The 27117-nt window shown below is 35.0% G+C and overlaps 1 protein-coding gene across 2 annotated transcripts in view; it reads left to right on the forward strand.

Annotated features, from left to right (window-relative positions):
• STAG1 (STAG1 cohesin complex component) overlaps positions 1–27117 on the forward strand; it is a 426191-nt gene that overhangs the window by 123548 nt on the left and 275526 nt on the right. Inside the window, exons 2-3 of one of the 2 annotated variants that reach the window (XM_078071557.1) lie at positions 12029–12201; positions 14335–14499. In XM_078071557.1, the coding sequence (XP_077927683.1) occupies positions 14494–14499 (6 nt within the window). In that variant the 5' untranslated portion in view covers positions 12029–12201; positions 14335–14493. The remainder of the gene's footprint in view (positions 1–12028; positions 12202–14334; positions 14500–27117) is intronic. The other variant, XM_078071550.1, reaches the window with a different exon arrangement.

Here is a 27117-nt window from a genome sequence, read left to right on the forward strand (position 1 = left end):
TTATGTCATTTAATTGTAACGTCAGTACTATGAAATAGTCTTATATGTAGTTTACAAAGTAGAAAACAAAAGTATGAAGTGGTAATTTGACTACGGTCACACACAGCATATAAGTGGCCTAGCTAGGGTTTCAACTCGTATCTTAAACTCCTGAAGTCTTTCTATCAAGAATTCCAAAATGCCAAGCTATTAATTTATATTGAGAGGTATAGTTGTCAGAATGATCAGATTTGCATGTTCTCCAGTATCTGTTCTGAAGATTGCTTAGACAGTTTTAGTTAGCTGGCTCCATTTTGGACAATTCTAAGTTTTGATTAATATGTGCTTTGTTTAGCTGTTTTAATACTGTTTATATTTTTTAAGAAGACTTCATGATCTCTGATTTTATTTGTTTACTGAGCCATATGAAAATAAATAGTATAAGGACTTTCTGTTATGGGTAGTATTCTTCTCATTTTTAAATTCTTATGGGGCATCTCATTATTGGTATTTCTTTTTGGTATACTATTATTTCAGAGACTTTTGTTTGTTATTAAACCACTCTTATTTTATAGTTTCCTAATTCACATTCGTAATTGTAGCTTTCAAATGATTAACGATCTCTAAACATACACACTTTCATGTTTATACTAACCCTGTGATTATATTAACAAATAATAGACATCATTTCCTTTGTCAACACACACTACTCCCTTGGTGATCACATCCAATCTCATGACTTTAAATACCATGTATAAGTTTATGTCTCCCAGATTTATGTCTCCTGGCTGGACTTTACCCTGGACTCCAGAGTCATTCAAATGTCTGTTTAGTTTCTTCCTTTAGATATTTAATGGGGCCACAATGTTTAAAAAACCAAACTCCCAAGCTGCCTATCCGCTGCCCACCTCTTTTCAATAATGGTGGCTTCCACCCTTTAGTTGCTCAGGCTTTAAACCTGTAGTCATCTCTGACATTTTCTTTCTCACCGGTATTCAGTATATCAGCAAATCTGTCCAGTTGATTTTCAAATTGAGCCAGTAATTTTTTCCTACAAAACTGGTTTAAGCCACTATCATATACTTTTGCTCAACTCTGTCAGGCTTGCTCCTTGTATTAGGGCCCTGTCTCATCTTATTGTCACCTTCCCTGAAGGTGATATTTTAAATTGCAAATCCTCACTCCTACCCAAGGAGACTTACACACACATGATTGTGTGTGTGTGTGTGTGTGTGTGTTCCCCTCTCTCCACAACACTTGATTTCTAACATAGTAAACATTTTACTTAGGTATTTATTGTCTATCTCCACCTACTAGACAATAAGCTGCATGAAGGTAGGGATTTTTATCTGGTTTGTTTATTGCTGTGTAGTAGTGTCAGACTTTCAGTAAGTATTCTTTGAATATATGAATGGTGTTTAATTTTGTTAAATTGTCACTCTTTTTCCCCTGGTGTTTAAAATTCTTTTATTTTGAAATAATTTCAGATAGAGAAAATTTGCAAGAATTCTACAAAAAATTTCTATGCACATTCTTCCTACAGATTGTCCACATATTAGCGTTTTGCTATGATTGTTTTATCATATTTTCTCCTCTATATATACACACATTAGATGTAAATATATATTTTTATATGTAAACCTGTACAGTATCCTTCCCCCTTATCTACAGGGGACCCCCGGTGGATGCCTGAAATTGCTGATGGGAACAAACTGTATATATACTATTGTATATACATACCTATGATAAAGTTTAATTTTATTAGTTATTGAGAGAGAGCACGTGTGCACGCAAGTGGGGGTGAGGAGCAGAGGGAGAGGGAGAGAGAATCTTAAGCAGGCTCCACACTCAATGCAGAGCCCTACATGGTGCTCAGTCTCATGACCCTGAGATCATGACCTGAGCTGAAATCACGAGGTGGATGCTTAACTGACTGAGCCACCCAGGCACCCCAGTAAGTTTAATTTATAAGTTAGGCATGTTAAGAGATTAACAACAACAACTAAAAACAATTAAAATAATATACTGTAATAAAAGTTATTTGAATGTTGTCTCTCTCAAAATGTCACCCTTCTTGTGATGATGTGAGATGAGAAAATACCTACATTATGAGATGAAGTAAGGTGAATGATGTCATTGTGTCATAGTGTTAGCCTACTATTGATCTTCTGATAAGTCAGAAGGAGGATCATCTGCTTCTGGACTGTGGTTGACTGCAAGTAACTTGAACTGAGGAACGTGAAACTATGGATAAGGGGGTCTGTTATATTTATCTATTATTACTTTTGAAGTGTTTGAGAGGAACAGACATGGTGCCACTTTACTCCCAGTGCTTTGGTATGAATTTCCTTAAAATCAAAGACATTCTCCTACACAGGCAGAGAACAATTATGAAAATGAGGAAAATAATATTGATATAACACTATTATCTGTACATTTCATTCAGTTTTTACTGGTTGTCCTAGTAATGCCCTAAGGACAGAAAAAAAAATTGTTTCTCCCTGGGTTAGAATTCAGTCCAGGTTTTCATTTTGCTATTAGTTGTCATGTAAATCAGCACATCTGTAACCTAACCTAACTTTAGTCTCTGGTTTAATGTTTTATTAAGGATTTTGTTTTCTTTGTTCTATTTAAATGACAACCTGGACTTGTATTCTCAGAATTATTTAACTTTTACATTTGCCTTGGCTGAAAAGGAAAGGTAAATAAAAAGAGATACAATTTTTACTTTAATTTCTATATATTCATACACATAGATGGAGAATATACAAAAAAAATATAAGCATCGGAAGAATAGGGTAACAGGTAAATTTGTAAGAGTTGGATCTCCTAAATTACTTGGTACTTTTATGTAGAATATTATGAATTTCATGACATTTAAATATTTTACATAATTTTTAATGGCTTTATGGTGTTTTGTACCAAATTAATTAATCCCCCATCATCGAACATTTATGTTAAAAATTCTTCATTAATCTAACCCATACTGACATAAACTATCTCACAAATACATTTTCCGTGCGGATATAAACTTTCCCAAATAAATTTTTCTAGATCCTTTGATCTTTTTTTAAATCCTAAATTTTTAAAATTGGAGTTGGTCAGTCAAAAAAGTATGCCATGTTTTGAAAGCTTTGGACGTGTATTATTCGTTGGCCTTTCACACAGCAAAATACACAGCATTACCCATCTTACTGTTGATTATATGGATTATTAAGAATTTGCTTGTTTCTAAGTGGTGTAAAATTTTAACAATATGGGGGCGCCTGGGTGGCTCAGTCGTTAAGCATCTGCCTTCAGCTCAGGTCATGATCCCAGGGTCCTGGGATTGAACCCTGCATCGGGCTCCCTGCTCAGCGGGAAGCCTGCTTCTTCCTCTCCCACTCCCCCTGCTTGAGTTCCCTCTCTTGCTGTGTCTGTCTCTCTCAAATAAATAAATCTTAAAAAAAAAAAATTTTTTTTAACAATATGTTTTGAAATATTGATCATTTGTGTTTCTTTTCTGAATTGCCTATTTGTCATTTTCTATAGCACTTTTTATGTTTCTAAGAAACAGTAATCTCTTTATAAAATGATTTTTGTAGCTTAAGCCTACACACTTTTATGATCACTTTTTGAAATGTATTCATCATTTGGACTTGTATCTCCTTTCTCAAACCAGCTTTGTTGCCTGTTACTAATTTTTCATTTGATATTTCTCCTATTGACTAGTTTTTAGTTCGGACTTCCTTAAGTTTGTTAAAACATAGCACAGTTCTCCCAGGAATTCACAATTAAAACGTGAATCACCATTGAGTTTCCTCATCCCCCCTTCCTTTCCTTTTCTCCTATATCTAATTAGATTCCAATCTGATAAATTTTTATTTCCCAGTGTCTTCTACATCTGTCTCTTCTTTTCCTTTTCCCAATTTCCTTTTTTTAGGTTTCACTTTATAGGGAGTTTGAACTGTTACCTTCCTGCCTTTAGTAGGAAGTCTTTTCCCTTTTCAATTCCATTTTAAAAAATATTGTCAAGTTGACCTTTTTTTAACTTGGTGAGATAACAAGAAGTGCCTTTTTGTTGTGAGTTACGTTCTTCTAACTTACAACCTAATATTTTATTGTGTTTCCTTATTCTTAACCTTTTGTTCAGTCAGATACATTTCTTTGTTCTTCTCTGTGTAGGTGTCTTGTGCTTTCCCACTTCTGTACATGGTGTTTTTTTCTTTCTGGAATCCTTGCTTCCTAAATTCTGTTTATGCTAATCGTACCAATTTTACTAATCCATTAAGTCCCAACTGGCAGCTCATCTCTTCTGTGAAACTTTCTCTGGTTACCTGTTACTGGAAATTATCTGTCCTTTCATAAGACCCTTCCAGCACTTGCCTTAAACCAAATTTCCATGAAACATTTTTTAAATTTATTCATTTTTTAAAAAGATTTTATTTATATGAGAGAGAGAGAATGAGAGAGAAAGAGAGCATGAGAGGGGGGAGGGTCAGAGGGAGAAGCAGACTCCCTGCTGAGCAGGGAGCCCGATGTGGGACTCAGATCTCTGGACTCCAGGATCATGACCTGAGCCGAAGGCAGTCGCTTAACCAACTGAGCCACCCAGGTGCCCTGAAACATTTTTTATATACTGTAGTTTACTATATTATATTACAGTTATTTGTGTTTCTGGTTTTCTTTTAATTATTTGTATGTAATGATTTTGTTGTTATTCCAAGTATGTTTATATACACTATTGTGAAAGGGTAGGTGTTATTGCACATTTAGAGCTTATGAACAAATTCAGGTAAGGCACAAAGCTAAAAAGCAATGTTGGTATATCTGTGTCTCTTAAGTTTCTAGGAAAGTCATTGCACATTCAGACTGCAATTCATTTTATATAGAGCATGGGGATAGACTAGTTTAGGATGGTTAATTTTCCTACACAGCAGTGCTAACTTAAAACAGTTTACCAAAGGGCGCCTGGGTGGCTCAGTTGGTTAAGCGACTGCCTTCGGCTCAGGTCATGATCCTGGAGTCCCGGGATTGAGTCCCACATAGGGCTCCCTGCTCAGCGGGGAGTCTGCTTCTCCCTCTGACCCTCCTTCCTCTCATGCTGTCTCTCATTCTCTCTCTCTCAAATAAATAAAATCTTAAAAAAAAAAAACAAAACCGGTTTACCAGAAGTGTAGGTACACATTTAAGTAATAGATACTTTCATAAAGCATTTGTTCTAGACTCTGACATTTGATTACATCATTTTCACAAAGATGCAGTGAATTGTGTAAGACTGTTGAATCATAGACCTGTACCTCTGAAACAAATAATACAGTATATGTTTAAAAAAAAAAAAAGATAGTAGGAATGGGAAAATGAAGGGGGGGGATTCGGAGGGGGAGACGAACCATGAGAGACTATGGACTCTGAGAAACAAACTGAGGGTTCTAGAGGGGAGGGGGGTGGAGGGATGGGTTAGCCCGGTGATGGGTATTAAAGAGGGCATGTGTTGAATGGAGCACTGGGTGTTACATGCAAACAATGAATCATGGAACACTACATCAAAAACTAATGATGTAATGTATGGTGATTAACATAACATAATAAAATAAAATTTAAAAAAAAAATTTAAACTACAAAAAAAAAGATGCGGTGAAGGGTGTGTAGATTTATTAATTCATGAGCATGTTTTCTGTAAAAGTCATTACTTAATAATTTTAGTCAGGCTTTGTTTTGGGTAGTTTTGTTTTCCTACATGTGATCATTAGCATCTTTTCCCCCCACTCTGTCCCTGGAATGTCTAGCAGTGAACACATGACTCTAGTTTTCTTTTTCTTTTTTTAATTTTTTTATTGTTATGTTAATCCCCATACATTACATCATTAGTTTTAGATATAGTGTTCCATGATTCATTGTTTGTGCATAACACCCAGTGCTCCATGCAGAACGTGCCCTCCTCAATACCCATCACCAGGCTAACCCATCCCCCCAACCCCCTCCCCTCTAGAACCCTCAGTTTGTTTTTCAGAGTCCATTGTCTCTCATGGTTCTTCTCCCCCTCCGATTTCCCCCCCTTCATTCTTCCCCTCCTGCTACATTCTTCTTCTTCTTTTTTTCTTTCTTAACATATATTGCATTATTTGTTTCAGAGGTACAGATCTTAGTTTTCTTTATTAGTAACCCTGTGGACCATGGACATCTCACTTACACTATTTTTAATGGGATTTGAAGCATGAGTCTTCCTCCACCACCAATTAACGACATTGTATTGGGATGTTGGAAAATATATCTTAAATACTGTAAGTTCTTTGAAAACCATGTGTGGTAGTGTATGGAAGGATCAACTTTTTTATGTATCTGGTACATAGTAACTGCATGATGAATAAAGAAATAAGTTGTGTTGAATTGTGGAAAAAAATCTCTTTTTTCATACCTTGTGTTCTGTAGATTGAATCAGTTTGAGTTTGTCTTTGCTAATGGTTAGATTCAGGTTCTGCATATTTGGCAATAATACCACATAAATCTCACTTAAGCTCTTAAGCAGGAATTCTGGAAGGTAGACCAGGTGAGGTGAGACTCTGTAAGATGACATAGAAACTAGACATGCCCACTACATTGAAGCAGGTATTTGGGAAGAGATCCACTTGATATTAATAGAAGAAAGATTTCCTATCGAAGAAGTAGTTGGGGTAGATGGAGTAAGTGGATCATGTTCCATCAGGGAGACTGTGTGTGACCTGGATCAGTAAGCATTTAGAGATGTCTTCTGAACTAGATCTGTGCCATATATGTGGTCTGGTAGCCTCTTGTGGGAGACCCACCTAATGGCCTGGAATTCAAGGATAGGACTTCAGTCCCTGGGATAGACTGATAATGGTAGGACAGGTCTATAGCTCTAGAGGCGCTGGTTTATTGGCTAGGTTACTAAGGTATTAGTAATGGTCTCTGAATTAAGGCAAGGACTCAGTTCTTAAGATGGCACAATGTCAGAACTGAAACAGCTAAGCAAGTTTGATGTGGAACATCATCCATTTCTTTCATTTGAGAGCACCTTGGATCCTTGTTTAGGAATGGAAATACACCTACAGGTGGCCTCACCTATGTGGCAGAAATGTGTAGGGAAGGGAGCCTGTCAAGTCATAAGTAATTAAAGGTTTATATATATATTATTACCCTTTAAAATAACTGTCAGAATTCTTAATTTTTAAATTCCCCCTACACCTTTGCCCCCCTTGCCAAACTCCAAACAAACATATGATTTGAGTGGGGTAAGTGTAGTTATATGTCTGAGACGGGGATTATTCTCAGGACTGCAAAATTGTATCCTTTGTGTATAACCTAAAGATCATATGTATCCTGTTGCATTATTATAGTCTCTCTTCTTACTCTTTTTATTAGGGTCAGTCTTTCTGAACATCTTTACTCTTTATTACTGTCTAGATTTGGGACGTGGAAAATCACTCTTGGGATAATAGGGATAAAATAGATAGACCTTAGATAAGATCAAATGGATTTTTATGTTTTTACCTTTTCCCCCCTTTATGACCCATGCTAAAGGTTCCCAGGTGTGAGATTTCTGGTTTATTTCCCCTTTATTCGTGGAGTTTAGTTCATACTATCTATATGCTATGTATGTATAATAATGTATGTGTGTGTGACACACACAAACTTTTCTACGCATATGCAGGCTTACTTGTCATAGTGTTATTTGTAATTGTAAAAGATCCAGAATAAAATAAATGTCAATCAGCGGGTTAATGTCTAAAAAAAATTAATGTACATCTGTGCAATGCAACACTGCAGCTTTCAGAAAAGAATGAAGGTATTCTCTAGGACATACTATAGATTGTCTAAAATATGTGAAAATAGAATGGTGCAGAATTGTGCATAAGTAACATAAAATATAATAGATATGTGGAAATACACATATGCATTTAGGTTTTTTCCAATTTTTTTTTATTCTGGTGAAATACACCTAAGATTTGCCAACTTAACCATTTTTTATGTGTATAGTTCAGTTGTATTAAATACATTCATCATAATATTGTGCAGTCATCACCACCATCTCCCGAACTTTATTCATCTTTTAAAAGTGTAATTCTAATAAAATAAATAAGACATGGGTATGCAATGTTGGGCATAGAAAATATAGTTAGTAATACTGTAAGAACTTTGTACAGTGACAGATGATAGCTGGATTTATTGTGGTAATCACTTTGTAAAATATATAAATATTGACTTATGTTGTACACCTGAAACTATTATAAATTGCTGTACTTCAGTAAAAACAAAAACTCCCTATTTCTGTTTTCCCTAGCCTCTGGCAACCACTTTCTGTCTCTGATTTTGACTATGTACCTTACTTAAGTGGAGTCATATAGTATTTATCTTTTGTGACTGGCTTCTTTCACTTACATAATGTCTTCAAGGTTCATCCATATTGTAAATTATGTCAGAATTTCCTTCCTTTTTAAGGCTCAGTGATATTCCATTGTGTGTATATACCACATTTGCTTATCCATTCATTCATCAATGGATACTTGGGTTGCTTCCAAGTTTGAGCTATTACGAATAATGTTGGTGTTTTGATGGGTGTACAAATAACTTTTTGAGACCCTGCTTTCAGTTCTTTTGGGTATATATGTATGTATAATTGGTTGATCATATGGTAATTCTTTTTTTAATTTTTTGAGGAACTGACATACTGTTTCCCATAAGGCCTATACCATTTTACATTCCCATCAACAGTGCATAAGAGTTCTAATTTCTCCACATCCTCTCCAAGAATTGTTTTCTCTTTTTAGATAGTAGCCATCTTAATAGGTATGGGGTTCCATCTCATTGTAGTTTTGATGTGCATTTCCCTAATGATTAGTAACATTGAGCATCTCTTCTTGTGCTTAATGGCCATTTGCATATCTTCTTTGGAGAAATGTGTATTCAAATTATTTGCCAATTTTCAAATCAGGTTCTTTGTTTTGTTGAGTTTTAGTAGTTCTTTATATATTTTGGATATTAATCCCTTATCAGATATATGATTTGTAAATATTTTCTCCCATTCTTCCAACTTTTGCTCTTTACCCATTGAGTGGTTTGGGCACCCTTGCCAAAATCATTAAACCATATATGTGAGGGTTTGTTTCTGGGCTCTTTATTATATTCCACTGGTCTGTATATTTGCTTTCATGCCAGCACCATGCTGTTTTCATAGTGTAGCTTTGTAATAAGTTTTGAAGTCAAGAAGTGTGAGTCTTCCAGTGTTGTTTTTTTTTTTTTTCAAGATTGTTCTGGTCATTTGAGATGCTTTTGAGATTCCTTATGAATTATAGAATGGGTTTTTCTATTTCTGCAAAACAGGTCATTGGGATTTTGATAGAGATTGCTTTTTTTTTTTTTTAATAAAATCTTTTTATTTATTTATTTGACAGAGAGAGAGAGAGAGCACAAGTAGGCAGAGAGGCAGGCAGAGGGAGAGGGAGAAGCAGACTCTCCACCAAGCAGGGAGCCCGACGCGGGGCTCGATCCCAGGACCCTGGGATCGTGACCCGAGCCGAAGGCAGCCGCTTAACCGACTGAGCCACCCAGAGATTGCATTTAATCTGTAGGTTGCTTTGGGGAGTATTGACATCTTAACAGTATTAACTCTTCCAATCCATGAACATAGAATGGGTTTCCATTTATTTATTTATTCTTAAATTTCATACACATTTCTTTGTTTATATGACATATAAGGAATGAGTAATAGTGTTTGTCTCTTAGGAAAGTAGATTGTGGATTGAGGGCAGGGGTGTGCAAGTTTTCATTGTATAACTTTAATCACCTTTTGAATTTTAGGCCATGTGAGTATGTATTACTTATTTAATAAAGAAAAATAACATTTTGGCAGCTTTCTTCAGATACACACATATGCATGCATACACACACATGCACACTTGTGTGCACGCACAATACCTAGAAAATACCTGTTCCTCCAAAGAGTGAGCACAGAAACAAGACTTACTAGGAGGAGCCAAAATCAAGAGTCCAGCTGTAAAGAATGAATGCATGAAATGATGATGTTTTTAAGCGACTTTAAATTTATCAGTCTGTAAAGAGAGATCTGGTGTGGTAGATGACTGAACAGGTAGTAAATGATAGCCTTACTTTCCATGCTTAGGAATTTGGACTTTAAATTGATGGTTAATGAGGGTCACTAAAGATCAGAGATTAAACAAGGAAGTAATGGAATTATGTTTATATTATAAGAATTACTGTGGTTATAGTATTGGAATAGTGTGGGATCGTTTAGTAGAAATAGGATGTGAGCCACATCTGCAGCGTAATATTTTCTACTAAGTTACAAAAAATGGGTAATGAAATTAATTTTTATATATCTAATGTTATTTCATCATGTAATCACTATAGCATTATAAGTGAGATATTTAATGTGCTATTTTTCATTGTAAATCTTCACATCTTCACAATCTTGTGGATATTTTATGCTTACTGAACATTTCGTGTTTGACTAGCCATATTTTATATGCTCAGTTAGCTACATGAGAGTACTGCTGCCATGTTAGATAGTGCAAGTATAGAGAATCAGTCAGTGTATAGTCAGGAGACAATATGTATTCTAGTAATTGGAACAGAAAAATTTAATGTGAAGAATTATTAATTATTTAAAAGTCCTTAATCATTTGTCATTCAGGAATCACAAATTAAGACAACAATAAGATAACAACTGTATACCTATTAGAATGGCTGAAATCCAAAAACCTGAGAAGGTTACAAAGCTGTCAAGCTTACAAAGCATCAGGACTCTTATTCATCACTGGTGGGAATGTAAAATGTTATATCTACTTTGGAAGACAGTTCGGCAGTTTTTTTTTTACAAAGCTAAACATAGTTTTATCATATGATTCAATAATCATCCTCCTAGATGTTTACATAACTCATTTGGAAATTATGTCTGCACAAAATGCTGCATGTGAATGTGTATAGCAGCTTTATTCCTAACTGCCAAGAAATGGTGACCAAGATGTCCATCATTAGGTAAGTGGATGACAAAATGTGATACATTCATACAATGGAATATTATTTAGAAATAAAAAGAAATTAGCTATTCAGCCACTAAAAGACATGGATGAATCTTAAATGTATATTGTTAAGGTGAAAGATACAGTCTGAAGAGGCTGCATACTGTGTGATTTAATTGTATGACTCTTTGTAAAAGCCAAAACTATAGTTATGATGAAAGAATTCATTGTTTGCCAAAGAGAAGTGGGAGGGTTGAATGGGAGAAGCACAGGGATTTTTTAAGGTGGTGAAAACTCTTCTACGAGATAACATATTTACATACATGACACTGTGCATTTTTTTTTTTTTTTTTTTAAGATTTTATTTATTTATTTGACAGAGAGAGAGATAGCGAGAGCAGGAACACAAGCAGGGGGAGTGGGAGAGGGAGAAGCAGACTTCCTGCTGAGCAGGGAGCCCGATGCGGGGCTCGATCCCAGGACCCTGGGATCATGACCTGAGCCGAAGGCAGCCGCTTAATGACTGAGCCACCCAGGCGCCCCGACACTGTGCATTTGTTAAAACCCATTGAACTTTATGGAAAAAGTGAATTTTATAAGTATAGATTTTATAAAGTCATTTAGGAGGTTAGGTGGATACCAGGATGGAATGTAGAATTTAACAAAGCAGTCTACCTCTGAAGTGTTTGAAACAATGTCACTGAAGGGAATTGGGCAGGAAGTTGCTGACTTAAGTAACTTTGGAAATGAATCTGTAAGACTAAAATCAAAGAAACTACATTGTATATGTAAGCATTGTAATCTAGTTAATAAAATTGTTTCTGCTGGGGTATGATTGAACAGTTCTAATATTGCTATACTTGTATACTAGTGGGTGCCAGGTTTGTCACTGTTGGGGTGGGACCATATTGATTAGTAAGGGGAAGATGCATTCATATGGTAATGGATTGAAGTTGGAGATACTAGTATGAATTTATATTTATCTTAATACAGATAATAGATTGTTACAGACAGCAGTATTTATAGTTATTTATATGTATATGGGACATGTATTTCTTTGTCTGCTTAAGAGTCTAGAAGCAAGGACACTCCATATCAAGGAGCAAAACCTAGTGCCCAGATCTTCATCTCTAATATCATTCTCCAATAAAAGGAACCAGAGCTCCTTGGAGTATTGGATGGTTCCAAAAATTGAGGAAGGGAATATACAAGATGAGCCTGCAGAATATTGTGCTGCCAGAAGGTAACCAGTAAGACATACACATACACATACACACACACACACACACACACACACACACACACACACACACACACACACAGATGGGTATATGTGAAATGGATGCAGGAGCCAACTAAAAGATCTCCCAATGGCCAGAGTTGAAACAGGTTGAACAACAGAACTGTGTTGAATTATAACTCAGGGTATAAAAGAAATTTTGATGAGTCCACATTTGTTTAAATGATTGAATGAATGAGAACAGACATATCTCCCTTACGAAAAAGTTCTAAATCTGTGTAAAAATCCCCTGTGAAAGAGGTGGAGAATAACTCCCCACCCCTTAAATGTGGGATATATGTAGTGTCTTTCTTCCAAAGGTACAGTATGGAAAGGGGTGGAAAAGTAACTTTACAGTGGAGAAACCTGACAAACACCATCTCAGTCAACTGATTAAGGTCAACATTCACAGTGATAAATCATGTTGATAGTATATACCTTTGATATGAGGTGAAAAAAAAATAACACTTTATCTCTTACATCTTCTTCTCCAAACCCTAAATTCTGGTGTAGTGATAAGAAAATCCCATCAGACAGAACCCAGTTGAGGAACATTCTATAAGGCCAGAAATCCTCACAACTGTCAAAGTCACCCTAAAACCAGGGAAAGCCTGTCAAAGCCAAGAGGAGCTTAGAGAGACATGACATAAATGTAATATGGTATCCTGGTTGGGGTCCTGGAACAGAAAAAGGCCATTAGGCAAAACTAAGAAAATCTGAATAAAGTAGGGACTTTTCGTTAATCTCTCATTATTGGTTCACTAACTGTAACAAATGTACCATACAAATGGTAAGGAGTTAATAATAGGGTAAGTGGATGTGATGTATGTGGGAATTTTCTGTACTGTCTTTACAGTTTTTTGGTAAATCTAAAACTTTTCTAAAAATAATTTGCTTAAATAGTAAATTTATTACATATTAATCCACACACAGAAATGATTATAAGATTGTTAACCAAGAGGAGTTGAAAGGGTACTATGAAGAACACAAGAATAGAAAGTGAACAGGTATAATAAGTAGGGAGGGAAGACCCTACATACCATACTTTGTAGTATTCCTTCGGTGCCCTCTAGTTACAAAGCTGAACACTGCAGCAGAAAACAAAAATGTTTACAGATCCAGCTCCAGGATCACAATGTGGGACAAACAAGGGTAGATGTGGAGATGAGGAATAAATTGATTAAGTTGATAACTGAAACAGGCTATTTTGAGATTAAATTAAATCCCTCAAAAGAGAGTATAAAGATTGAGAAGAAAAGATGTTGAGCAGAGACTGAAGGTAACCCTAACTGGTAAGAAATATAGGGAGGGGAAAAGATATCTGAAAGGAAAGGATTTCATCCTGTGGCCTATTGATAGAGTTTCAAGACATGTCTATTACATTTAGCAACACTGTTTCATTGGTAAATTTAGTAAAGCAGCAACTGTGATGAGTTTATATATGAATGAAATTTATGGGAATAATAGTAGTGACTGCAAGCGATTCTATCAAATTACCCTTGGCTGAAAGGTTAGACATAGATAAGGTGGTAGCTAGTGTTGACTTTTTTAAAAAAAAATTGAGGGCATGGGATGGGATGTTAATTGAAGAGTGTAAATTCCATCAAAGGCAGGAATGTTTGTTCAGTTTGTTATATTTCTAGTACCTAGAACAGTTTTACATATGTTCAACCTATTTTTGTTGCATGACTGGATAAAAAAATATTTGAGGACTTCTATAGAGAGAGAGGTTGAATATGCAACATTTCCAAGTAATGTTTTATTGAATAAGGTTTCTGAGGGAATAGTATTGAAGAAGGTATAAAGAAGATGTCAAAGAGGACATGGTTAATATCTTCAGCATTGGCATTATTGTTGTGCAAAACACTAACTTTTTTTAAAATTTTCATGCCTTATATATAAATTACACTTTGCTGTTTGCAGTTTGTTTTTAATTACTGAAAACAAACTGTAAAGCTTCCTTTGGTCAGGAATTACATCTCTTAACCTGTAGTAGTGCTAAGTACTTTTCACAGGATGAAACATAATTGAGGTATTCTGCATAAAGCAAAGTGTACCTGTATTTAATTTAATTTTTTTCCTCATCTTTTTATTCAGTCTACAAATAAGAAACCTCGAAAATCTCCAGGAGAGAAGAGTAGAATTGAAGCTACTGTTAGAGGAACAGGCCGTGGAAGAGCTAATGGGCACCCTCAACAGAATGGTGAAGGGGAGCCTGTCACACTATTTGAAGTGGTGAAATTGGGGAAAAGTGCAATGCAGGTAAATTTTAAGTGTTTTTGTTTTGTTCTGTTTACAAAGCAGTACTGTCAGTAATCTATGTGGAACCTGTTAAGTGACATTTATATATTCTTGCTGATTGTGTAATCAAGAAGTTTATCTTTAAAATTTTTCTTTGTTTTACTTATTTACAGTATCAGGAAAGGAATTTTGTTTAATGGTAAAATGCACTTTACAGTGTACTGAGTAAAATGACTTGTGTATAATAGCTGCCTGAGAGAATTTTTATTGCCTTAATATATTTTTTAGAATCTGACTTAATGTAAGTAACATATGTGTACTGAAGAATATTTCAAAGAAAGGGTATAAAAAAAGGATCCTTAAGTAATGAACTAGGAATAACCACAGTTAATACTCCACGATTATTTTCTGTGTGTATGTGATCTTTTATAACCTTGTTATTCTCTCTCCTCTCTCCTCATTCATTTAACAGATATTATTAAATATTCTGCAAGAGCACATAATTATTGGCTTCTTACTAATTCATTATAAGGATAAACCACCATTATTTTACTATTCTTTTAGTGTATCTTTTCATTTTTTTACTGTTACAGAATTTATTCATTATTTGTGTTTACTTCTCTACCTCTTTTTTTCATTTTAAAACACTAGACGTAGGGGCGCCTGGTGGCTCAGTTGGTAAGTGTCTGCCTTTGGCTCTGGTCATGATCCCAGTGTCCTGGGATTGAGTCCCGCATTGGGCTTCCCTGCTCAGTGGGGAGCCTGCTTCTCCCTCACCAGCTCCCCCTGCTTGTGTTTCCTCTCTTGCTGTCTCTTTCTGTCAAATAAATACAATAAAATCTTTAAAAAAAAAAAAACCAAAACACTAGAGGTAAAATTATTTGGTGAAAGTGTATTTCTTATGAGTGTGATACATAAATATATTACTCTCCAAAAAATTTTACTAGTATATCTTTCACCAGAAGTGTGCCTAGCAACTGGATACTTTATATTTAGGAATTAATTGGTAACATAGGTGAAAAATTGGAATTATTTATTTATTTATTTATTTATTTGGTGGGGGACGGGCAAAGGGAGAGTGAGAGAGAAATCCAAGCAGACTCCACACTGATCATGTAGCCCGACTTGGGCGCTTGATCTCACAGCTCTGAGCACCACCCGAGCTAAAACCAAGAGTTGGAGACTCAAGGGACTGCACCACCCAGGCGCCCCTGTAATTTATTATTTTAATCTGCATTTCTTTGATCACCAGTGATTGATAAAAGTTAAATGTTTGTATTCTCTATTTGCTCATTTTTGATAGTTCATTTTCAGTTTCTTTAAAATTTAGGTAATTTATGAAACAGGTTTACTTTTAGAAATTTTCATTAGTATACTTTTTATTTTTAACCTTTATTTCCTTTTGCATTCCTTAAGGGAGTTCAGTGTTTACTGCTTTTTGTGTATGTTACCAGATTGATACGTTCAGGGGTCTTAGAATTCGTGTGGGAAGGGAGGGAGGTGGGGCAGTATGATGATGCTAATGGTAAAATAAATAACGAAATTTCCAGTTATTTGAAGCAATGGACAGACTGTAAGTTACATAAGTATAATTTTAAAGTAATGACCCTTAGCCACAAAGCTTGACAGGTTCTTTATTTTACTTTAGTAGAAAAATTGTTACCAAGCTATAGGTATCTTATTTTTGAGGTTTACTTTATGGCTTTCCACCTTTAAGTGGATACACAAACAGAAAAATAAAGGAAGTTTATTTTTTATTTTTATTTTATTTTATTTTTAAGATTTATTTATTTATTTTAGAGAGAGAGCATGCATACTAGCGTTAGCAGGGAGAGGGGCAGAGGGAGAGAATCCTCAGACAGACTTCTGCTGAGCGCAGAGCCAGACAAGGGTCTTGATCCCAGGACCCTGAGATCATGACATGGGCCGAAGCCAAGACTCAGATGCTTAACCGACTGAGCCACTCAGGCACCCCAAGGAAGTTTATTTTTATGTATAAATTTAAACATTGCATTTCAGTACTTTGCTTTCATTTTTTCATGTAAAATTTTATTTTGTAATGTATTTATATAAAAATAATTTTAATGTATACTGTATTAAAGCTCAATACCAGCTTTTTAAAAATATGAAAAATACCTTTAATATTTAATGTGAACAAAATCTGGTCTAGTATTTGAAACAAAGCAATTACTAATACAAGTTTTTTTTTTTTCGTCCACTGTATTCTCTATTCTTCATTCAGATTAGTCTTCCCTAATGCTATTTCATACTATCACTCATTGCTTAAATTCTTTTGAATCCACATTTTGTGAAAGGTAAAGATAAGTAGTTCAGACCCTCGTGCTTTCCATTATTTGGTTTTAACCCACCTTTTCAGCTTTTACTCTCTATTCTGTGGAACTGTGCCCATTTTCTACTTTGCTATAATTTTTTATTATTCATACTATATTTTTGTTTCCTAGCTATATTCAAATGTATAAACTTCTATATATATATTTTTTTCATTCAGCATTCTATTATGGGCATTTTCCCTGTGACTTTAAAAAGTTTTTAATGTTTTTATAGTGTTTCCTAACATGGCTGGGCCATAACTTATTTAAACAGTTTTTATTTGGGCTGCTTTATTCTTAAAAGAAGTAAGATGTAAAGTAAACTACTAAAACTAGTTTACTATTCATATAAACTAGAATAGTTTTATTCTATTAAAAATAATACTTCTTTGAATACTCAGATATCCATCTAAAATGTATATATGGGAGTGTTTTTGTAACATAAATTCCTGAAAGTAGTCGCTGAGTAAAGGGGAATGCATGTATAAAAAATTGATGTTTCTCCTACTGAATTAGCACACTAATCTCACTGTTTATTACCTCCTCATTTCAAACGTAAAGTAATGATAGATAAAATAATAAAAAGAGAATACAGACAATGTGTTTAGAAACTAAATCTTTCTGTGCTTAAAGTCTAAGATAATCTACAGTGATGAAGAGGATTGGGTTTAGCATAGAGAAGCAGGTACTTGTAGCCAAGAATTTGGTTCTTGTATGTTAAAAGGACTAAAACTGCTTCATGAAACATAGAGGATTAGAGTCAGGCTTATTACTACATGAAGCCAGGGCCTAACATTAGTCTCCATACTTGTAAAGGAGACTGAAGAAAGACACTGAAAACTGCTGCATAGGCTGAAGCTTATGTTTAGGGTGATCATATAGCTCAGGTTACCTTTGAGACTCCCAGTTTATGCTTATTATTTATGTAGTTATTAGTAGAGGCTCTGTAATACTCAAGAGGGTCCTCGTTTGGATAATAACTTAATCTAAAACCTCATTTATGGGAAATCAAGGAAAGGGAGGGATAGGTGGAAAGGGAGGAAAGGGAGAAGACAGACATAGTTCTTAAAACCAGGACCCGAATTGAAATGTCTGCTTAACTAAGTTGGTGACTGGGTTTATAAAAATCCACAATATTATCTTAGAGCAGGAAGTTCTAAACCCTCATTATATGATCTAGTTCTGCAGTGGAGTGACCAGGATGAGCAGAGATAATCACAAAACTTTAGATGGAGAGGGATGAATAATAAAAGAAATAAATAGCATATTTAAGGTGCTGGAGAGATGAAAGAAGAAATTGTATCTGGCACAAAAAAAGGGGATAAATTTAATAAATTAGTTTTACTGAGGGAAAGAAACTCTAGTAGATGCCATCAAAGGGAGAATTTAAGAATTGACATTCATTAGGCATTCATTTAGAATGTAGTCCAGAAAAAAGTAAGTATGAAAAAGCAGTTGCATGACTTTGGCATGGATTGAAGGGTTCCAAAATATGCCAGAGGAAGAAATCAAAGGGACTAGAAGAGACAATTTTTGAAGAGATAATTTTGGAAAAATTTCTCAGTCATATTTCCTCAGATCCAGAGTTTGTTCTCAGGAGTGAGCAGGTGAGTAAAAATAATTACCTAGGTTTGTTTTGTTTTGTTTTAAGATTTTATTTATTTGACAGAGAGACACAGCGAGAGAGGGAACACAAGCAGGGGGAGTGGGAGAGGGAGGAGCAGGCCTCCCACCGAGCAGGGAGCCTGATACGGGGCTCAATCCCAGGACCCTGGGATCATGACCTGAGCTGAAGGCAGACACTTAACGACTGAGCCAACCAGGCACCCCTATTACCTAGTTTTTAATAGTAGAGTATAACTGCAGAACCTGGAGGATTAAAAGAAAATCTTAAAATATTTCATCAAGGAATACTTGATTCTATTGTCTGACTACAGTGCTAATGATGTTGAAATACACAGAATAAATTCCCCTTCTGAATTATACTTAAAAATGTCAAAAGGTCCTTTTAAAATGTAATAAAAAGGAAATATACAGAGTTGGTATGTGAATGTTAGTGAAAGTACTGTTAGTAAAAATACTGGGGCTAGCTAAAGCACTACTTGGATAAATAATACAGTCTTAAATGTATTAATATCAGCAAAAGCAGTAGAAACTAGAAAAACAGCACCTAAAGTAATTAGGAAGAAAGAGCTAAAGTAGAAATGGAAATTACATAGAGAAAGAAATTATAGAAAAGGTCAACTAAATAAAAATATTAGCAATTGGAAGTCAATACATTTTAAGACCTAGAGGTTTTATTTGGATAGATAAAGAGGTTTACTATCCAAGGATAGTTTACTACTAGGAAATATTGTACTATAATATACCAGATAGTCATGTTATGGTAGGGGGAACCTATCCTTATCTGAAATGTGAAATATTTAGAAAAATCATTTGATAAAGTTTAGGTGATATTTGTGATGAACAATACTCTTGGTGAATTAGGAACAAGAGGGAAGTTTCTTAGCTTGGTAAGGAATATATAAAATTATCCATATTTACAGAATATATAATTGTCTTTATAAAATTTTCAGGATAAACTATTAAAAATAATGAAAGTGTTCTGCAGAATTCCTAGAGAGAAAATTGACATTAAAAAAATAATCAGCCTTAAAAAAAAATCAGCCTTCTTTATAGCAGTAATACTCTATTAGAGCATGTACTAGGAGACGACCCATTCAAATAAAGTGCTAAAGATGAAATAACAAAATTTTGGCTGTAACACTATAAAATACTGTGTCTCACTCATCAGAGTGAATAACATTAAAATGGCAGAAGATCAAAGAGTAAGTAAGACTGTAGAGTGCCAACTATTGGGAGTATAAGTCTGTCTAACCCCTTTGGAAAAAAAATCTGACAGTATCAAGAAAAGTTGAATGACCTGTCCAATTTTCATTCATTTGGTAAATATTTAATGAGTGCCTACACTGTGAAAGTGACCTTTTTCTTCTTTGTTTCTTTTTTCTTTCTTTCTTTTTTTTTTATTGAGAATACTCTGAAGAAAAGCAATTCCATTCCTAGATGTAACCTCTAGAGAAATTTTTGTGTATATAAAGAGGCAAATACAAGAATTTTTATTGCTGTTTTGGTTATAATAGCAACAAAATAAAGAAGAACCTGAATGTATATGAATAGGATAATTGATAAATGTGGTATATTGAAACACTAAAATTTTCTATAGTGATTGAAATTGAGTGAACTGGAACTCTAGGTAATGTTATGAGTATATTTCAGAAATGCATTTTAAAGGACAAAGCAAGCTACAGAATGATACATAATACATTGTACCACTTACATGAAGTATAAACATACATAAGATAACTTAAAATCAAGTTTATGATATTGTTTACTTCCCTATCAGAATTGTAAAGAATCAATTTCACTAGCTAAAATAGGTACTTATGCACCTCCTATAATCAGAGGCTGTATATTCAGAACTAAAACCACAGTTCTATCCTCACGGTATATAGTTTCATGGGAAACAGATGTTATAGAATACTTTAGTAAGAAGATATACAGGGTGGGTTGAAAACATGAAAAATTCACTTAGGCCTGTCTCGAGAACAGGGTCATGGAAGGCTTGCCTAAATAGATAAAAGTTGAACTGAGACTTGAAAGATGAGTGGGAATTAGCTAGGTAGTGGCAAAGTATTTCTTACTGTAGAAACAAGACATGTAAAGATGAGATCTATACCTCTAACTGTAGAGGACATACGATGCTGTAGTAAAAATAGAGCTAAAAGAAAGGTTAAATTTTGAACATTGAGTGTTCTGATAGGGAAAAAAGACAAGAAGACAGAAAAGCCATAAGTAGTTTTAGAAATCAAGGGTTTGTGCGATGCTGAATAAACAAAAGAAATCAGGTTCTTTAATACAAATCTTATCAAAGGCTTCACATTTTGTACCTCTCCATAGAGGAAGGGATGTAGTAATTTTACAAATATGTTGAATACAGAAGACCTTCTTGTGAAATTGATGGCATTTTAGAAAGAAAAGGACTTCATCGATGAAAATTTATTAGCATTTTTAGAAATACTTTTCTGGATGCAGTTTAGATAATGATTTGGAGATTGTAGGGCTGGAATCAGACTTATTTTACTGATTCAGTTTTTTACTGATCCAATTAGGAAGAAACACATGTTTAAATTTATAGTGTCAGTGAGGATGAAGAGGAAGTGACAGAGTCTACAAATATTAAGGCTATGGAGTGATTCTGAAAGATGAGAAAGAGGAAGGAATCTAAGGTGATTTCTAATTTCACTTGGCGGTGTTCACCAAAAGAAAATTTGCATGAACATAGGTGTTGGAGGATGGATATGGGAATAATTTGGTGTGGACATTTTGACTTTTAGATACGTGACACTGAATACATGTTGAATTTTGGAACATTCATGTTATTTACTTAATCTAATTGGTATTTGTTGTTGTAGTTATGACTTAGTAAGCATTTAAATGAACTATAATCCATTGGCATTTGAATTTTGTACCCTCAGATATCAACTAAAAAAGTTGGATTATAGGGCGCCTGGGTAGCTCAGTTGGTTAAGCGTCTACCTTCAGCTCAGGTCATGATCCCAGGGTCCTGGGATCGAGTCCCATGTCGGGCTCCTTGCAAGGAGTAAGCTTCTCCCTCTGCCGCTCCCCCTACTCATTCTCTCACTCGCTCTCAAATAAATAAATAAAATCTTAAAAAAAGAAAAGAAATCCTTTAAAAAAAAAAAAGCTGGATTATAGTTTATTCATTCAAACTCCATTAAAAGCCTGTTGTTTCAGGCATTGAGTTAGGTGCAAGAGATATAGATGAACTAAATTTGCCTGATCCCTTGCATTCATAGACTTTCTAATCATGGGATGGAAGGGAAAGCCTCCTACCAATCAAATGATCTGTTAATATGCCATCACAAACCATTGATTAATACTAATTGTTTTAGTGTACTACTACTACTACTAACTTCTGTGAATAGGAATTGGAGTTAGACTATAAATGAGATATACCTAATGACACAATTTAGTCTTCTGTTTGATTTTGATAGGTGACTCTGAAGGGAAAACTGGTTTTGTCCTTTTCAATATGATTGGAAAAAGATATAGGTATCTTAGAGGATAGTTTGTGATGAGTCATTCTCTCTCCCTTAGAGAGAAAGCTTTGTTCAGATGTAAAGGAAACTTGAACTTTTATTATTTATTTATTTATTTATTTTTTAAAGATTTTATTTATTTGACAGAGAGAGACACAGTGACAGAGGGAACACAAGCAGGGGGAGTGGGAGAGGGAGAAGCAGACTTCCTGCTGAGCAGGGAGCCTGATGCGGGGCTCGATCCCAGGACCCTGGGATCACGACCCAGGCTGAAGGCAGACGCCTAACGACTGAGCCACCCAGGCGCCCCAAACTTGAACTTTCAAAGGACATTGATTTCTTGTAGTCCCCATCTTACAAATGGGGATGTTGCCAAATCTCAACATATAAAATACAGAGGAATTCTTTCTCAAGATTTAGCTGGGTGCATTTTACTCTATGACTACACCAAAGAAAGTGAAAAAGCACCTGTGAGTTTATTTAAATCTTACCTGTTAACTTGTGTTTGAACTAGTTATATAATGACATCGCAGAAATTGCATACATTACTGAGTCATTAATAAAATGGGTAAAAGTGTTTCATAATATTTGAATTTCTAAATGTTCATTGCAAAGCTTAAAAGGTTTAATAAGTATTAAAATGGCTGAAGAATGTCTAAGAAGTATGAGTAATTGTAAAAGAAATTCTAATGAGATATTAGGGGAGAGAACAAGTATATCATTGAAATGAATAAGACAAAGATGGCCAGAAAAGAAGGAAGGAAATACTACAATGAAGATGAGGAGTTAAACCTTACAGAATTAAGCAGATATAAATACTTGAATAGAATTAACATAGGAGTGTAATACAAGAAATATGTGTTTATAAAGCTGCAACCACTACAGTGTGAGATATTGGGTATGGGATTTAAAATCATATAATAAAATACTAAAACACTTATTCTGATTTTTAACATCATGATGAAAAATTTAAAGTTAACAGACATCTAGATTAAGTTTAGCTGAAGTAGAAAACTGTAAATAGTAGGTGTTTAAACAAGATAGAAATTTATTTCTCTCTTATATAAAATAGCATAGATATGTGATCTTTTCCATGGCTGCAGGCAGTTGTCAAATAATTGAAATTGTTAATTTTTTAACAGTCAAAATATACATACTCACAACTTCAGCTATATATTTCCACGTCACTCAGAAATGAATTTTGTACATGAAAAGGAAGAGTCTGCAGGCAACACAGTTGTACATACTAACCCATGCAGCAGACGTTGGGTCCTGTTCCAAAGCCCTATGAGTATCTTTCTATCCTGTCCAGTTCTCATTCCTCTGTCTTGACCCTGGTGGGGAGTCTGGACTAATGGTGGCAGTCAGCCACATCACATTTCACATGTCCCATGAATGAGCTGATCATTTAGGGGTGGTGTAAGGGGAGGAGTGCTACCGGTGCCAGGCACTGGGCTCTTGAGGTGAACTCTCCATTCTAGACCTCCTAGTTCCTACAGATAAAGGCATGCATGAGTGGCCACAAGAATGGCTAGAGCCTGCTAATGCCTAGCCAAGTGTACCTTTGTGGACATTGATTGCCTGTACAACCCCAGATGTGACAGAAATGATGTTTGAAGGCCCACTACTACAACCAGATGTTATCATGCTGGTGGATGAACCTGGTGGGCATCCATGATTTGGAAAAGGAAGACCTGATCCTACAACACAACACCCTTGTTGCAAAAGCATCACTGCCAAAATGCCTTTGCCTTTTAAACTCAGACTGGGAAGCTGAGCTGCAGTGGCTCTTTTGTGACTGTTACTTGATATATTTCACGGACATGCTGGTGGTAAGCTACAGGCAGCTTGCTCTATATTAAGCAGCAGTAGAACACCTCTTGGAAGATCCTTGATGAGATGGACATTGCTAGCTCTGACTATTTTGAGAGGAGGGTTAGGGGTGAATTACTCTCCCAGGATGATAGCCTTCCCAAAATGCACTTCTGTGGAGGTCATCCCCTGCTGGTAATTTTTACATGGATAAGAAATCCACTCCCACCCACCATGGACTTTTGACAACTAGCCCCAGTATTGTCATTGTGGTGTCCTAGTGGTCATTGTTGGTAACATTGAAATCCTGGTGATCACGATCAGTAGGAAGAAGGGGAAGGTAGGAATCAAGGGCTGGGGGAGTTAAATATATAGTCCAGCATAGGTTTCCTGTGGGGTGGGTAAGAGGATAGGATTCAGGAGCACTTTAGGGTAAAACTTGATCCTTGGCCCAAGGCAGGTACTTCCTCTATCACCATTCTTCCTTCTCTCCCCACCCCCTCCATCTGAACAGTTGTGGTCCCAGGCCCATCTCTCTTTCTGGTTTATGTCCCAACCTCTTTTGAAGAATTATTCTAATATTCCTCTTTCCTCTTGGTCCAGAGAAAAGTAATCTGACGGTAAAGTAAAGGCAGACACAAGAGGTTTTCATTGAATGGTATCTTTGATTATGTGTAAAATAAGATGACATCCAGTATCATTTAAAAGTGGTAGAATACCTTTTGAAGGCTTAAATGAAATTAGATGAGGAACAGTGCTTTTCTTTTTTGAGTTTAAGTTACTTTTATTGGCTATATCTCATTACAGAGGAAAGATTAGCAACTTAATCCTGAATTATTGTGGTCTTCTTGATGAGCAGAAAATTTGGCTTTATTTGGACTTGCATAATAGCCATATTACTCTCTGTTATACCACCACCAAATCTGCTTCTCACTTAAAGGGGATCTTATTTTAGTGGCCTAAACACATTTTTTTTTTTTTTTTGGAGAGCAGACTATCCAGAAACTGTTAGTGTTTATTCTTTAGCTCACCCTTACTACAGCTGATATTAGTACTGTCTTATTATGTTTGTACAAATGATCTTTGGTAATTTGGGGAATTTAATATAACAGATTTAATGGAATTTAATAAAGTATGAAGAAGACATAAGGCAAAAAAAAGTTGAATTTGTGTCAGACTATGCCTCTCCCCGCCCCCCCACCCCCCCAACTCAAACAACTTGTTTTTTGATCCTGGAGGAGGATGTACATAAGAGGCAAATAAAATAAATAGAACTTTACAAATATTAATTGGATGAATGAAATAGTTAAATGGGGTATTATCAGACCAAGGCACATACCTTAGAATCACATCTTAATTTGATCTTTAGAAATGTTCAGATTTTATAGCCCATGATTTTCGGTAGAAATGATTATATTTTTATACAGTAATCATTATTGATCCCTTTTAGTGATTTAGCTGAATTACCTTTAAACTCCTTTAAACTCCTTCATTGTTTAAGTACCATGGTCATGTCTCATCATATGCATATTTTAAACTGAGATTTGGAACTGGTCCAGGATATTTCAGTCAGCTTAGTGCCTTAAAACTCTTTGATTATTTGAGAAGAGTAAGGAAGTTCTGAACATAAACTTTATCTCTCCCAGTTTTTTTGTGTTTGATATATAGTATTTGAATTATTAAGTTGTTTTTTTTAAGCACTTTAGTCCTGATTTCTTCCACTTTCTTAGAATGAAAAGTAATATACAGAATATACAGAATGTTTTAGGACAGAAGATATAAACTGCTTATTTCATTTCAAAGTTATTTGAAAATCTTCAAATGAGAGGTTAATATTTACTTAAAAGTGGGTTTTGGGTTTTGTTTGAGGTTTTTACATAATTAGTGTCTCTCTGAAATTAACTTTGTGGATGTTTTAAACTGTTCTCAAAAATTCTAGCAGCTACATAGAGTAGCTATAAAAATTAAATTTCAAATACTGGTGGCTTATCATGATAGACATTAATTTCTCATTCTCTAACCATTCTATACCAGAATTAGTGGTACTCATCTTCCCTTCATATGATTCAGGGATCATGCTCCTTCCATTTTCTGGTCCTTTTTTCCTCAAGAGCCTCAGTGTTGTTTGCATTCAGCGGGTGGAAGGGGAGAGAGAATGGAGCAGTACCTACTTCTTAGAAGCTTTTCGCCCCTTTGTTTACATTCCATTGATGGGAATTCACTGCATACGAAGATGATCTGGGTAATGTAGTCCATGGCTGGGTACTTGCTTTCCCATTTTAGTACACACTGTGGAAAGGAGAACACAAATTTACATGCCACAGTTACTTTTAGATGATTAGAGCAAAGATGCAGTACATGTTTTAATTTTTTCAGAAGACACTACATTATAAAAGCTGCTGCTAAATGCTAGGATAAGAGCATTAACTGCCTATAAAGTATTTAGAACTAAAGTCCAAAGGAAACTAAGAACTCTAATTAGGAATTTTCACAGCGTCTGTTCAGTTACATCCAAAGGTAACTACTATTTTTCACATGTTTAGCTTTAGGAAAAATACATTGCTGTATTGTTCCAGTACTTGTTGATGTCAAGCTGTGGCTTTAACTTGGGTGTTTCAGATATTATTTTCTTCATGATATCCCCTAATCTTCCAAAGGCATCATCCATGTTACATCATCTTTTATACAGATGTTCAAGGGCTGATCAACTAAGTAAAGATAATGACTGCTACTATCTGTATGTATATATTTGATTATATATATCAATATAATAGTTTTATGAAGTCATTTTTAGGAAAAATGGCCTTTATGTACATACTTGTATGTATTTGTGTTACTGTTTATAATTGTTTAAATACATGAAATACGGTGTTTTCTACTAGTTTTATTATCAGAGGGGACCTAACTTATTTTAATGCTTCTGGCTAAAATACCTTACTTATACTTTCAGCAATAACTGAAATAGAGAAAACATACTTGAATAAAGGTATTGAGGTATCAATGAGATTTCTTCCTTTATTTACTGTATTAAATTTGGATTGAGTGTGCTTGTACAGTTTCTTCCTCTGTATCCTAACTTTAATCATATGTAGAGCAGAATCCTCCCCCACCACCCCCCAAAAATTTTAAAATTTCTTTTCAAACTGCTGAAGAAAATTATATACATGTTGACATAATTCCTTATTATTTGATAGGCTTTGGTCCTAAGCCTTTGAGATAGGAAGACAGAGGAGATTTGTTTCCTTCTGGTGAGGACCTTTGATCTAGTACAGGATTTCTTAACCTGGAGTCAGTGCTAGAATTTTTGGCGGGCATGAACATAAATGAGAATGGTAAAAGATTTGGAATTGATTTTAAAGAAATACGAGGAAGACAAT

Source organism: Halichoerus grypus, chromosome 1 (genome assembly GCF_964656455.1).
Source record: "Halichoerus grypus chromosome 1, mHalGry1.hap1.1, whole genome shotgun sequence".
In the NCBI taxonomy this organism is placed as follows: Eukaryota; Metazoa; Chordata; class Mammalia; order Carnivora; family Phocidae; genus Halichoerus; species Halichoerus grypus.